Genomic DNA, 15,251 nt, shown 5'->3' on the forward strand with positions numbered 1-15,251 from the left:
GTTACATTCCACACATGTGCGTGTGAATAGAATTAGTATCCCAGGACTACCACTTTGTCTATGGCTGCGGAAAGTATTCCAAATAAGATCTATTCATCCATTTTTCTACCCCTAGGCGAGATGGTTTTACCGTGGAGTGGTTGCCAGCCAACCGCTTGGCACATATAGACAAACAACCATTCGTGAACACATTCTCACCTGTGGACAATTTAGAGTCTTAGAATCCAGAGTACCTGGATAAAGCACAGAGTCAAACTCCACAGAAAGCAGAGATTCGAACCTCTGACTGTGAAGCAGATGTAATGTTTCCTACTCATCAACCATTCCCAGTATTCACATGTCGGCAAATTTCATCAACTAACCATCTGTCTCTCCCATGTGGTAAACACGGGTAGTACAATTTTAGATTGACTGACAGCGAAGAACATCCCCTTCACATAATACAAGGGTTGTCAAAATATTTGGGGTCCAGAGACTCCTTACAGGGGAGGAAAAAACCCGTACACCAATTGAACAAAAACTACCATGTGTACAACTGCATAACATAGGAATTAAAACGTAGCCTATGAATTTGGAAAATACAACTAAAATATTGCATATTCTATTCTGGAAAAGACTTCTTTATACAAATGGGAATATGTCCTCAAAGGAATTGTGCCTTTTATTCTCAATTTATATGATGATACGTCGCAATTATATCAAAGCGTGTGCCAGAAAATTGCTGCAAAGGTAAAGTAGGTAGGTTACAACATAATTTTTAAAAAATTATTTAGCAGACTCGTGAACGAGACCCGAAGATACTTGAACTCCTCCACTTGGAGCAGGATCTCATCCCCGACCTGGAGAGGGCACGCCACCCTTTTCCGACTGAGGACCACGGTCTCAGATTTGGAGGTGTTGATTCTCATCGCAGCCGCTTCACACTCAGCTGCGAACCGCTCCAGTGAGAGTTGGAGATCACGGCTTGATGAAGCCAACAGAACCACATCATCTGCAAAAAGCAGAGAGGCAATACTGAGGCCACCAAACCGGACCCCCTCTACGCCTCGGCTGCACCTAGAATTTCTGTCCGTAAAGTTATGAACAGAATCGGTGACAAAGGGCAGCCTTGGCGGAGTCCAACCCTCACCTATGGTCACGAGCTGTGGGTCATGACCGAAAGAACAAGATCCCGGATACAAGCGGCCGAAATGAGTTTCCTCCGCAGGGTGTCCGGGCTCTCCCTTAGAGATAGGGTGAGAAGCTCGGTCATCCGGAAGGCTCTCAGAGTAGAGCCGCTGCTCCTCCACATCGAGAGGAGCCAGATTAGGTGGCTGGGGCATCTGATTCGGATGCCTCCCGGACGACCCGGGACACGCTGGAGAGACTACATCCTTCGGCTGGCCTGGGAACGCCTCGGGGAGAGGGAAGTCTGTGCGTCCCTGCTTAAGGTACTGCCCCCGCGACCCGACCTCGGATAAGCGGTAGAAAATGGATGGATGGATGGATGGATATTTAGCAGACTCCCTAACTAAGGCTCGCGGATCCCTGGGGAACTGGGGGTCCCAGTTTGAGAACTGCCAACCTAATAAATAGGCACTTGTCCTAAAGTGTTCCAGTCCATGTAAAAAAAACTAACAACAACAACAAAAATGTCTCTTCTTCTTGTGAGGTCATAAAAACACGAGATCTGCATGATCACACTTGCTTTGATCTACACCAGTAATGATCTCTGCGTCCGTCTGCAAAACAAGCAAAACCAAATCCAGGGCCTTCCTCCATGATTCCTGCTTGACGCTAAGATTGTCAAAGATTTTAGAGGGGGGGACATCAGAGTCCAAGATAAGTTGTGAGAACTCTGCAGAAATGCCGTTGAAATCTTGTAGTTTCTGGTTCACCGCAGTCCTGGCTTTGACTTGTGAAATCCCGGTGGAGTTGGCCATCAAGGTGGATAGGTATTCTTTAAAACTGTCTGCCAGGAGGTGCAGGACAATGCCAAGGTAGGGGTTAGAACCACTAGTCCCATCTCTGGGACTCTCCGCATCTACTTTCTCCATCAGGCGACGAATACAAAGCATCTCCGTCACTCCAGCGCCAGGCAGCACCGCTTTGTCTTTCAGGGCGTGGTGTATGCGGTAGGCACAAGCCCAAAAACGGTCCTCCAGGGCCTGCAGCTTCCCGTGCACACAGCTGGTGATAACGGCCGTGACCAACCGGGTGCTCGCACTGGCATAAATATTGGCAGCGGTTAACGGCGTCCCCTTATGGCTCTGAATTTCCCTCCATATGCTGACCTGAACACCCTTGCCAATACAGCGCTTACTCAACTGTGTCGCATATGTGACCGGAACCGCTCCGATTGCATTAGCCACCTCCTTTAAAATGGACACTTTAACTTTTCCAACTACAAGTATCCGATGCTGAGAACAGAGTTGAAATACGGCCTCGTTGACGAGCCCACTGACTAGCACCAAGTCCACTTCCAGGTGCGAGAGGAGCGCCAGGACCTTTCCAATCCACTCTTCCTCTACGCTCAAATTTGACAAATCCGACTGGTCACCGACACGTTGCACACCCGCGGGCCTGTTAAAGCCAAGATGGCGATAGGTGTGCGATAAATCGCCACAGATAACGACGACGTCCAGAGATTGATCCTTGAGGTGATGGGCCACAGAAGCCTGTTGTCCATTGAGGAGAACGACACAGCCCGGACAAATGTGAGCGTGATCTTCCGGGAAACCTGGCAACACGCAAGTGGTCACTTTAGTCACGTCGAAGGCAGAACTCGGGATGTCTTTCGACTGGATACGACTGGCTTGGATGACTAAACGCATTGCGTCATCGCAACCGTGGCTCAGTCCACCTGCCAAGTTTGCGATGTCGGGAAGACGAGGCTCTTGGACTGGACTCCTTTCAGGCTTGGTGTTGCAAAAATAGCGACTTAGCTTTACTTGCCTTTTTCCTTTGCCGACTTTGGTGTCAGATGGTGCCTCTGTAACTCGTTTCCGTGGAGACGCACAAAGAGCATCGAACGAAACGCTGCTTTTCTTGCAAACGTCCACACACAAGTCCATCCCCTCGGTCATGGCCTCAACGATACGGAAAGTCGGAATCCCTTGCTGCAAGCACGATAATGCCGCCCGACTCCACGCTCCTGCGAAAAACAGCAGGTATTCGGACCCCGTGCGATAAACCTCATGGTGCGCCCGAACCGTCTCGTGAACCAGCTGGCCGACAGCGCAGGTGGTTAGGTCCAGGTTTTCCAGGATGCGAAAACACGACCCGACCAGAATCGACTCCCCGGTAGCTTCATCCTGAATGAACTTGTACTTTTTATGGGGTCCCAATGTGGAGTGTGCGGCAGCTGGCCAGTGCAAACAGCTGCTGCAGTCCCACGTGTTGTCTGTGGTTTATTATTGTGCTTCCCAGCATTACTACAGTCGGGCCTACAAAATAAAATGACACTTATTAAAAGTGTTGCTTTCTACGAAGGAGTGTTATATTAGGGCTACAGTGAAAAGAAAACAAATTACGCTACGAGATTAAAAACATCATTTTATAATAAAAATGTGTATATTCAAAAAGAGTTGTATATTTTCCGTTCTTTTTTCCTTTTATATTAAATTCGTGTCATAATCAAATTAAATTGTAATAAAAAATACATTTAAAAAAGACTTCTCATGAGATTTTGACTTTAATCTCAGATTAAGACAATATACAAATTGTTTGACAAAAATATCCAACTTTATTATGGTAATACTACGATTCAAATTTTGAAAATATACGACAGTTTATTTAAAAAATTTTTTTTTAACTTTTTCTGTAAAGAAATATACCCCTTGATACTTCTTCCTCGTTTTCGGTTAGGACATGGCTAACAACTAGTACCTTAATGTGTGAAACTGCACAGGATGCGTTTATTGTATTGATAATATATATTGTTGAAATATAAACGGCAACTTTAGACTTTACAGTGTAAGATTGACACTAAATTCGAAAATTCTTGACGATCATACTTGTACAAACTAGGCTAACATTACTTCGGATGACTAAACGTATTTATCGAATACTACAGTTGGGCAACACTCAGCCATGTTCAATGAGAAATAAACTACAAGCGATTATCCACATAAAGTCTTGAGGAAGCTTTCGAATATTAAAGATAAGAATAATAATACCTTATTTCGTACGTGTTTCTTCTGCTTTCCACTGACGGCTTCTCAGCCCTGGTAACGACTGCGCATGCGTAGTTTGCCTCGTTGCTAAGGGACAGGGATGGTACACAACGATTGGCGGAGCACGTTATTTCCCGCCTACTTCTTATTGCAATTGGCTACAAGCACTCATCACGGCCATTTCAGGCTTCCTAGTGGCTCTTACGTTAGCGAATGGAGGGAAAAGTTGCACTTCTTGAACCGTTTGTTTGTTAAATGGAGAGTCGGCGACAAATATAAACAATGAACCCATAGGCTGGACATCGGCTGATGATAACATTCGCCTAACTCGTTTTAAAACACCAATTTTCCTCTTTGGGCAACTGTTCTGCCACAACTGCGCATGCGTTGTTTACTAATGAGGTTACTAATGAGACAAGAAAAGATCCCCAACAATTGGTTGGATCACATTACATCCCGCCTACTTCCTTTTGCAATTGGACGACAAGGACACATCCCGCCCGTAGAAAGGTTCCTATTGGCTCTCGCGTTACAAACGTAGGAAAAGTAGTACTTGTTGAAACGTTCACAGGCAGTCAAACAAACGAGTAGCTTTACCTTGACGACGAATATAAAACTACGTCAGCAGTTGGCTTCCCTTTGCGTACCTCTCGTTTTACACATAAAAACTGTGAATAGGAAGACCACTTTGTCGCATTTTCAAGCGCGAGGAGAAGCGAAAAGGAGTCGTGAGTGGCAAAAAACAAACAAAAACGTGTGGGGGAACTTCCGGGATTCTTCCTGTTTGTTGACCTCTTTCCTTCACTGCATCTCTCCTGGCAACAGCACTTAAATGGTATATATTTTTGTACGTGGGTCCTTCCTAATACACATTTGCTTTCAAATCTCATCCTTTTCGTGTTAATTTTGCGACGAGCACGTGGACCTCAATTCCAAAACGGAGGCGACGTCCAAACGAGCAACGTTCATTTATTGTATTTGTATATGTTTTAAAAAATAATAATAATGCTTTATTTGTTTGTGCATCCAGGCGACAGCTTACCGAAAAACAGCCCCGTCAACGAGCCAAAAGAAGAAATCTAGCTCGAAAATCGAGCTGAGCGAGGAACAGAAGCAGGAGATCAAGGAGGCTTTCGACCTGTTTGACTCTGATGGCACTGGCAAGATTGACGTCAAAGAGCTCAAGGTTATTAATTATTAATAAGATTGATAAAATGCACAGTGTAAATATAGTAGTACCCTAGAGCAGGAGTTCCTATTTCAAGACAAGGTACACACATTTTACATTTTGGGGAAAAAAAAACAATCTCGTGGAATACTACTAAACAAAAGTGTCACCAAAATGTGAATCAGGAACGTGTTAAGATCAGATCCAGGAATGGTGTCACAAAGGATATTATTGCAAACCTAAACTACGGATTTTCCCCTGCAGGTATTCCTGACTTCAGCCCTCAAGTAGTAAACAGTGCTTAGTCTTGGTTCCTCAAGCAGGAGCATCAAGCACCTGAAGAAAGTACTTGAAGTGGCAAACGATTGTTTGCTGGAAAATCCTCCAGTGTTGCTGAATTAGAACAATTCTGCAAGGAAGGAAGAGTGCGCCAAAATATCTCCACAGAGATGTAAAAGACTCATTGCCAGTTAGAAAACGCTTGATTTCACTTGTTGCTGCTGAGTGTGGGTCAACCAACCGTTCGGTTTTGGGGGGGCGGGTAGCTTTGAATAGTTTTTAATCTCTGCCACACACACCCCCCCCCCCCTTAATAAAGAAAATCATCATCTAAAAATTGCCTTTTTTTAAAATCTTTTGTTTGATGACCTTAAACATTAAAGTAGGGAAATTATGGAGGGGGGAGTGAGAATTTAAGGGGCTCAAAACATTTTCACAGCCCTACGTTTTTCTCGTAAGATTACCTTAATTAATTTATCAAGTCTATTCTTGTAACTACGATTTTAATGTCAAATATATTTTCTCAGATATTGCTATTTTTAAAAAAATATTATGACTCATCTAAAATACTGTATTTTCGTAAAATTCTAATCTCAAATGTAAGACTTTTTTAAAAAAAAATATTTCAAATACGATTTTGCTTTTAAAAAAGATGACTTTATTCTTGTAAGATTCCTACAATAATATGGTAATAGAATTTTTTTTCTTTTCATGGCGGCCCTCATAATTTTGACAATACTATGATAATACAGACAATCGCGATCATTTTGGTCATGTTGATCTCATACCGTTTCATTTCTTGGTGTGGTTTGTTTGTTCTGGCGTCAGGTTGCAATGAGAGCTCTCGGCTTCGAACCCAAGAAGGAAGAAATCAAGAAGATGATCGCCGACATTGACAAAGAAGGTTCTGGAACCATTGACTACAGCGACTTTCTCAGCATGATGACGATGAAAATGGTGCGTCCGTGACCCACGCGCGGGTCCACCGTTTGTTAGGTTAATCGAGTGTGTAAATATGTGGCACTGTTCCCAGAGCGAGAAGGACTCCAGAGAGGAGATCATGAAGGCGTTCCGACTGTTCGACGACGACTGCACGGGGAAAATCTCCTTCAAGAATCTGAAGAGAGTCGCCAAAGAGTTGGGAGAGAACCTCACAGACGAAGAACTGCAGGTACGGAGACCGCCGATAATCTCACTGTATATTCTTGATAATCGTACGTTATACTTTGATGCGATCGCTCTTTGTGTCAGTTATTCACGATAACGACCACCGTGCAGAACAGAAAACAAAGCGACTAGGAATAATCCATCGTCGAAGGTATATGGCATGCTCGAGCGTGAGACACAAATGAGCAATGACAGTGAATGAGTTAATGTGATCACTCCTGTATGAAAACCTGTTCCCACCTGTAGCGGGGAACATCTTTTTATTTCACACCTAGGGGGATCCATATCACAGAGCAAAGAAAATCAATTTAATAGCGACAGAAGAAATGAACATAGAATTATAACAATAATGAATCTTAAAAAAAAAATCTATTTAATAGCGACAGAAGAAATGAACATAGAATTATAACAATAATGAATCTTAAAAAAATGTGACAGGCCTTAGTGACAAAAGAAAAAAAAAACCATTCGGTAAAAATAAATAAAACACATTCATCATGCCATGTTTGGCCACTGTCAACTGTGGGCATGCCATTTTTAATGCAAGCTTTCTTCTTGCTAGTTATTCATCATAAACTCCCAACTGGCACAATAGAAATGACTACGAAGAATCCGTGTATTAGTCTGATTGCTCCTCCCTGATAAATGCCGAGTGCACAATAGAAATGTAACGCGACTAGAAATAATCCACGGAGCAAAAACAAAACTCCGTGCCAGTTAATTTGGACATGTCATCGCTCCTCTTGCTAGTTATTAATAACAAACGCCTTGTAGAAAAGAAATAAACAAAATGGCTAGAAATAATCCAGAGTTTAAAAAAAAAAATAAGTCAGTGGCATGCCCTGGCAATATACACACATCAAGATAATGAATGTAATTGCTCCTCTCACCAGTTATTGATAATTACTGCCACCCTGCACAACAGAAAGAAAATCCCCAAAATAGTCCAGAAGGGATGAGGTGCGTTTTGTGGTCTTGCAGGAGATGATCGACGAGGCCGACCGAGACGGAGACGGCGAAGTCAACGAGCAGGAGTTCTTGCGGATAATGAAGAAAACTAACCTTTACTGATGAAAAACCGTTCAAACCTTTTTTTTTTTTTTTTTTTTTTTTTTATAAAATACTCGCAGCCTTGTTTTCCAATTTAGTGTGTAAATAGACTTCTTTAGAAGCCCCCCCCCCCTTTCCCCCTTACATTAAAATTACACTTTTTGAACATAGCCGGTGTATGACTATTATTTTTCAAGTCAGCAGAAGTGGATGAAAGATGAGTCATTTGGGGAGAGCTACTCTCACTTCACACACTAAAAAGACAAATGTTTATGGGGGAAAAGGCTGACTAGGTCGACTTTCAGCCCAAACCTCGTCGCAACAAACAGGATACTGTTGTGATGTTGCTTTTCCGACAGGTATGACAATAGTTTTTTTTTTTTTAACAGATTCCTTCCACTGTTTTGAACACATAGGTGGAAAATAAAACATTAAGTATGACATGAGTACAGCATCAAATAATTTGCATCAAAAGTGTGTAGTCCCCCCCCCCAGAAGTCCTGGAAGTTGCTTCAGGAATCCATTTGTGCCATTTGTTTTATGCAATTGTTACACGTTATTTAATACAACACATCTGATGAAAAAAAAAGAATAGGACATTTATATGCCAATAATTCAATAATAATAATACATTGATACAACTAAAAGTGACAAGCTGTATAATATTGAAATGTAATATATAATTCAAATAACGTCCCTTTTTATTTAAAAAACGGAAAATGTAAAAAACAAAATAATTCAAATACATAAAAAAACTGGAATATTTGAAATGGATTTCTAAATAGAGTAAACAAAATATTTCATAAAGTAAATTCACAAAAACATTACAACGGAAATAGATTTCTTAAATGTGAAAAAAAGTTGTAAGTTTTTTTTTAAAATGTAAGAAAAAACAAACATTCAAATACCTTAGAAAAGTATTTGACAATAAGTTTTTTTTTTTTAAACTAAAATACAACCAAAATTTTAAAATAAAAACATTTATGTGCAAAACAAACATATTGGAAACAAAAGTTCAAAAGCCCAAAATATTGTAAAGATAATCTACAAATTTAACACTTCCAACAGGCAAATCTTTGGTTCCCTCTTTGCAATGCAAGTGCGTTTACTCATTGAGTTACCACGGGTACAACAAATTCAAGTCACGTCGCGTCCAAATAAGTAGGATTGGCCCGTGCTAATAAAAAGCATATAGCTCCCAAGTTTTATGAGCATTTTTTTGTTGTTGTTGCTGGGAAGAATCATTTTCTAATCACGCAAGTAGTACTTGCAGAAGAGGCACTTTCTTACATTTTCCATTCCAAATTGGATGTGTTTAATCAAGCGTGGCCTTCTGGCTGCTCTTCGTGATTCCCCTCCTGCTGCGGTTTCGGTAGTTTTCGCTCAAAATCCTCCCACTGCTGTGCTGCCATTAAACCACCATTTCCAAAACAACCCTTTCCTTGCCGGTAATAAGACGACTGTCATTAATATTAACTGTAATACAAAAGGTCATGCATAAAGTGGCCCACCTCTTTTCACCTAAAGACCCCCAACAAGTGAGGAAAGATAATAGGCGTCATTGTCACTTGAACAAGTGTACTGCAGTCAGGTATGTTACTTACATTGTTTGTATTGTTTATTTCTAAATTCATTAACTGTTGACTTTTTGTACTTCTATTTTTTTTGCCGCATACTCTATTGTGTTCAACCTGTCAACAATATTAATAACTTCACATCGTGTAGTTTTTGTAATATGGATACCAGCGATTTAAGGTGTTTAAAAAAAAAAAAAAAAATGTTGCATGTCTGTATACGGCAATGTATTTGTGAAATAAAATAAATGAAACTTCTTAGCAAAGTAAAGTTTTTTTTTCATTCTTTTACATCGATAAACTTATTTTACACTTTGATATAAGCAAATGTGAATGTTAAAAAAATCATTTCAATAAATTAAAATACAGTATATGTATATTACAGTAATAAAATAGGAAACATTTCAAATTCAAGTCAATAATTTATTTTTCTCTTAAAGCAGTAAAATAATTCAAATGAAAAACAAAACATTTTTAGAAAAACAATGGATTAATCCCTCATTACACTACGCTAAAATAGAAGAGCAAAAAAATTAAACAAATCCAACCTGTACAATATAAAAAAATAAAACATTTGAAAGAGAACTATTACATTTCTAATTTAAATATTACAAAACACGTTAAATTCTTACACTGTACTAAAAAGACAAAAAAGAAAAGTAAAAATATAATTTAATAAAACATCTATTAAATGTAACACATTAAAAAACATAAATACTTGAAATATTAATTACAATATTTAATTGAATAACTTTCAGTGATTTGTATGCTGAATTAAAATGTTTCAGCAAGTATTAAATCAATTAACAGGTCAAAAAAATAAAAACTACTGAAACTATTAAATACTTAAAATGAAAAAGTAAAAGATAAGTCACCACACTTGATATGCTAAAAATAAAAGTAAAACAAAATAAAAACACTAATATTAGTTATAAAAAATAACATAAATGACAAAAATGAAAATACCTTAGAAATGTTTTTCTTAATAAAATAAATTATTTGAATCAAACAGAAAAAAAAAACATTTTAAAGGTGTAACCTATCCCTACTTCCTTTGTCACAGTTCAAAATGATAAGACAATGAATGACCATTGAAACATTCCTAAATTTCATAAATGAAATTGGGCTTTGACTCATTCCTATGAGAAGTATGACATAAAAACATCAGGTTTTTAAATGAATCAACAACGCAGTATAAATAAATGTTGTGCTTTGTTATTCCTGGCCAGGGGTGGCCATCCCCCACCCCCGCCCTCCTTTACCTTGCTTCCTGTACATTTACAATAAAGCGGCACACCCTCGCTTTTCACCGAAAACGCCTTGTCATTCGACCTTATCGTGTCTCGGAGCGAGAGATGACGTCATCACGACAAAACGGAATGATGGATCAACAACAACAACAAAATGGCATGACCTTAAAATAAAACCTGATTTTCGAAAAATAGAAGGAAAAGCTTACTAGAACATCTAAAATGTATCTGGAGTTAATCAGTGGCTCTTTAAATGGTTTTCACCTGAAATTTGACACTAACCGTAACTTCTGCTTGAACCTAATTAGGAATGTTTGTACAACCCCAATTCCAATGATGTTGGGACATTGTGTTAAACATAAATAAAAACGGAATACAATGATTTGCAAATCATGTTGAAACTATATTTAATTTAATACAAACTGATCAACTTGATTGTTTTAGCAAATAATCATTAACTTGAAATTTTATGGCTGCAACACGTTCCAAAACAGGGGTCATGTTTACCACTGTGTTACATCACCTTTTCTTTTAACATTCAATAAACGTTTGCGAACTGAGGACACTAACTGTTGAAGCTTTATAGGTGGAATTCTTTCCCATTCTTGCTTGATGTACAGCTTCGGCCGTTCAGCAGTCCGGGGTCTCCGTTGTCGTATTTTACGCTTCATAATGCGCCACACGTTTTCAATGGGAGACCGGTCCGGACTGCAGGCAGGCCAGTCGAGTACCCGCACTCTTTTACTACGAAGCCACGCTGTTGTAACACGTGCAGAATGTGGTTGGGCATTGTCTTGCTCAAATAAGGAGGGGCGTCCATGAAAAAGATGTTACTTGGATGGCAGCATTTGTTTCTCCAAAACCTGTTTGTACCTTTCAGCATTAATGGTGCCTTCACAGATGTGTAAGTTACCCATGCCGTTGGCACTAACACAGCCCCATACCATCACAGATGCTGACTTTTGAACTTTGCGTCCATAACGGTCCGGATGGTTCTTTTCCTCTTTGGCCCGGAGGTCACGATGTCCACAATTTCCAAAAACAATTTGAAATGTGGACTCGTCGGACCACAGAACAGTTTTCCACTTTGCATCAGTCCATCTAAGATGAGCTCGGGCCCAGAGAAGCCGGCGGCGTTTCTGGGTGTTGTTGATAAATGGCTCTTGCTTTCCATAGTAGAGTTTTAAGTTGCACTTACGGATGTCGCGCCGAACTGTATTTACTGACATTGGTTTTCTGAAGTGTTCCTGAGCCCACGTGGTGATATCCTTTACACATTGATGTCGGTTTTTGATGCAGTGCCGCCTGAGGGATGGAATGTCACGGGCATTCAATGTTGGTTTTGGGCCTCGCCGCTTACATGCAGTGATTTCTCCAGATTCTCGGAACCTTTCGATGCTATTATGGACCGTAGATGACGAAATCCCTAAATTCCTTGCAATTGTACGTCGAGGAACATTGTCCTTAAAAGTGTTGGACTATTTTCTCACGCACTTGTTCACAAAGAAGTGAACCTCGCCCCATCTTTGCTTGTGAATGACTGAGCGATTCAGGGAAGCTCCTTTTCTACCCAATCATGGCACCCGCCTGTTCCCAATGAGCCTGTTCACCTGTGCGATGTTCCAAACAGCTGTTTGATGAGCATTCCTCCACTTTCTCACTCTTTTTTGCCACCTGTCCCAGCTTTTTTGGAACGTGTTGCAGCCATAAAATTCAAAGTTCATGATTATTTGCTAAAAACAATACAGTTTATCTGTTTGAACATAAAATATCTTGTCTTTGTAGTGTATTCAATTTAATATAGCTTGAACATGATTTCCAAATCATTGTATTCTGTTTTTATTTATGTTTAACACAACGTCCCAACTTCATTGCAATTGGGGTCGTAATAAAGAGGACTTGAACATGACTTTTGAGTTCCTTGATTTTGCCGATATTGTAACATTTTTATTGGAAAGTTTACTTAATTTCTTATTAAACTAGTTGTGTAGTCATAGAGGACCACATCGTATTACATTTTCAATTGTTTATGATACTTATTACGTAGATGTTTAATAGTACAGTGAGTGAAAAAAGTATGTAATCCCTTTGGAATTTCTTAAATCTGTGCTTAAATTGGTCATCAAATGTAGTCTGATCTTCATCGAAAGCAAGAATAAACAAAAAGTCTGCTTAAACTAATGCCATACAAACAATATTGATATGTTTTCAGATTTGTCCAAATTGGGGAACACACAGTGCAAGCCTTCATATGTGGATCAGCCCCGATCATCAAACTTCGATCTTCATCAAATGTCATGCTAAGCTCATGTTAGATGGCACAGGCAACAAAGCTTGGCGGTTTAGCCTCACCTCACAGGACAGATTCCCAACCATTGTATCGTAAATGATCCAAATTCAACTACATTGGTCCCAAAATTATTTGTTTACTACAAATCCTGTACAGTGAACCCACGAAAATTGGCAGATTTTTTTTTTTTTGGGGGGGTTATCCTCTGTTATTTCATGAAAAACCCACCCTCTTTGCTCACGCCAAAGCAATAAAATATTACTTTGGCACCATCTTGTGTCCTCAAGAAACTTTGTTGAAGTGAGTTGAGGAGTTTTCATTTGGTCAAAAGTAGTGTTTTGGCACCATCTTGTGGTATCTTGGTGCCAATTAACTATGTCAAAGTGAGATGAGGAGTTTAATTTTGACAAAGGTAGTATTTTGGCACCATCTTGCTGCCAAGGAACTATGTTGAAGTGAGTTGAGGAGTTTTATTTAGAAAAAAAAGTAGTGTTTTCCCACCATCTTGTGGCATCTATAGGCAGCACTAGGGGAACACGATTTGCGTCCAGCTTGCTATCGGAGCGATGTATGACAGATAGAGCAATAAAATACGCTTCCACAAGATGGCAGCAGGTACAATTAACCTGCATATACTCTGCGTTCCAAATTATTACGCAAATGAATATCCAAAACAAAATAAGTTATGACTTTTTTCCCCGAAACAAATCTGACTATATTCTTCATAAAAGTCCAACTTTATCCATCCATCCATCCATTTTCTGAGCCGCTTCTCCTCACTAGGGTCGCGGGCGTGCTGGAGCCTAGCCCAGCTGTCATCGGGCAGGAGGCGGGGTACACCCTGAACTGGTTGCCAGCCAATCACAGGGCACATACAAACAAACAACCATTTGCACTTGCATTCACGCCGACGGGCAATTTAGAGTCTCCAATTCGTGCATGTTTCTGGGATGTGGGAGGAAACCGGAGTGCCCGGAGAAAACCCACGCAGGCACGGGGAGAACATGCAAACTCTACACAGGCGGGGCCGGGGATTGAACCCGGGTCCTCAGAACTGTGAGGCTGACGCTCTAACCACCGTGCCGCCAGTCCAACTTTATTTCTAGAAAAAATATGAATTTGTTACCACCACTGACTTTTATTGGGGGGGGGAAATAGAGCATTATTCCTGCAATAATAAGCCTTTTTTTCTACAAAAAAAAAAAAAATATATATATATATATATATATATATATATGGCCCAAAGCTAAGGAAGTGATGACTATTTGGCTAATTATGTATGTTTTATCAGCATGCCGGTCCCCATGTGTAGGTATGCACTTTCTTTAAATGCCATCACATAGTTTGTGTTATTTTGTGGCCCCCGAGCTCCTGCTTGCAGAGCCCAGTTTAAGAAGCAGTGTGTTCCAATGCAGTCCAATCCAATTGATTTATAAAGCACATTTTAAAACAACAGAGTTGACCAAAGTGCTGTACATCAGTAGGCACACTGGATACAATATAGCACAAATAACAAAACCAACGCAGGACATCAAAGACTGCTTACAAAGATGCAGTAAAAGCAAACAGGTGTGCTCTGCATAATTGTGGGTCAGGAAAATTCTTGTGAAAGTTTTTTTTTTGTTTTCCTTTTTCTGTGATGCACACAAGAAGGAAGGGGACTCCTGAGCATGTGAGAGCTTCTTCCCCTTCGTGCTGACGAACCGAGAGCACCCATCGGAGGGGTTTTCGCTTTCTCTTTACTCAGTATCTCTCTCGCTTCCTTTCTTTCGTTCTTCCCTCTCTGCAACGGTGACATTCGCGCGGGCCTGTCCTCTGAATTTCCAAAGTGAACGTGACGCTATGATGATCATGCACACGAAATTCAACAACAATCCATGAGCGGTTTAAGCAGTTCAACCCGAATTTACAAAAAACATATATATATATATATATATATATATATCTGGACAGCGACAATATGCAATAGAGTTTCATCTTTTCTGGCGAGTCATCAAACCTTTTAATGTCACCCAGCTGTCGAGCAGTGGCGTTGCGAGGCCTATTTTGGGGGGCAGAAGCCCCCCTAGAAAATTCTCAATCCCTCCCAAAAAACATTATTACTTTTACTGTCTTAGCGCCCCTAAAACCGATCTTCAGCCACCCTAAAATAAATTTGGGTTCCCACAAAATTAGGGAATCAAACCTTAGGGATGCATGCACAGTTCGGTACGCTGTGCAAAAGGACAATACAGTCTCTATGCACGGCGGTTTTTCGGTTTTCCAATTCACTTTGATTGACAGTGTGTTTTCGTGCGGGTGCCTGACCCAGAACACTCT

General features: G+C 40.3%; 2 protein-coding genes across 3 annotated transcripts; one reads left to right on the forward strand and one right to left on the reverse strand.

Annotated features, from left to right (window-relative positions):
- Positions 1–1,635: 1,635 nt before the first annotated feature.
- Positions 1,636–4,217, reverse strand: bbs12 (Bardet-Biedl syndrome 12). Its single transcript, XM_061686741.1, is given in 3 exon segments — positions 1,636–3,341; positions 3,343–3,425; positions 4,158–4,217. Coding segments are annotated over 2 exon segments (1,758 nt in total). The 5' UTR covers positions 3,412–3,425; positions 4,158–4,217; the 3' UTR covers positions 1,636–1,652.
- Positions 4,218–4,715: 498 nt separating this feature from the next.
- cetn4 (centrin 4) lies at positions 4,716–8,533 on the forward strand. 2 transcript variants are annotated; one of them, XM_061686380.1, is made up of 5 exons: positions 4,716–4,989; positions 5,185–5,340; positions 6,430–6,558; positions 6,635–6,772; positions 7,750–8,526. In XM_061686380.1, exons 1-5 carry the CDS (start codon positions 4,987–4,989, stop codon positions 7,837–7,839), a joined length of 516 nt encoding a protein of 171 aa, XP_061542364.1. In that variant the 5' UTR covers positions 4,716–4,986; the 3' UTR covers positions 7,840–8,526. The 2 variants fall into 2 exon arrangements, with proteins under 2 accessions (XP_061542364.1, XP_061542365.1); XM_061686381.1 differs by lacking the exon at positions 4,716–4,989 and adding an exon at positions 5,587–5,773 and having other exon boundaries at positions 5,251–5,340; positions 7,750–8,533.
- The last annotated feature ends 6,718 nt before the right edge of the window (positions 8,534–15,251 follow it).

This window comes from Phycodurus eques, chromosome 9 (genome assembly GCF_024500275.1).
Source record: "Phycodurus eques isolate BA_2022a chromosome 9, UOR_Pequ_1.1, whole genome shotgun sequence".
In the NCBI taxonomy this organism is placed as follows: Eukaryota; Metazoa; Chordata; class Actinopteri; order Syngnathiformes; family Syngnathidae; genus Phycodurus; species Phycodurus eques.

What these genes read in the sequence shown, in the direction of transcription:
- cetn4 (XM_061686380.1), top strand. An exon ending in TTGACGTCAAAGAGCTCAAG is followed by an intron (nt 5,341 to 6,429) that starts GTTATTAATTAT and finishes TTCTGGCGTCAG; the next exon opens with GTTGCAATGAGAGCTCTCGG. An exon ending in TCACAGACGAAGAACTGCAG is followed by an intron (nt 6,773 to 7,749) that starts GTACGGAGACCG and finishes GTGGTCTTGCAG; the next exon opens with GAGATGATCGACGAGGCCGA.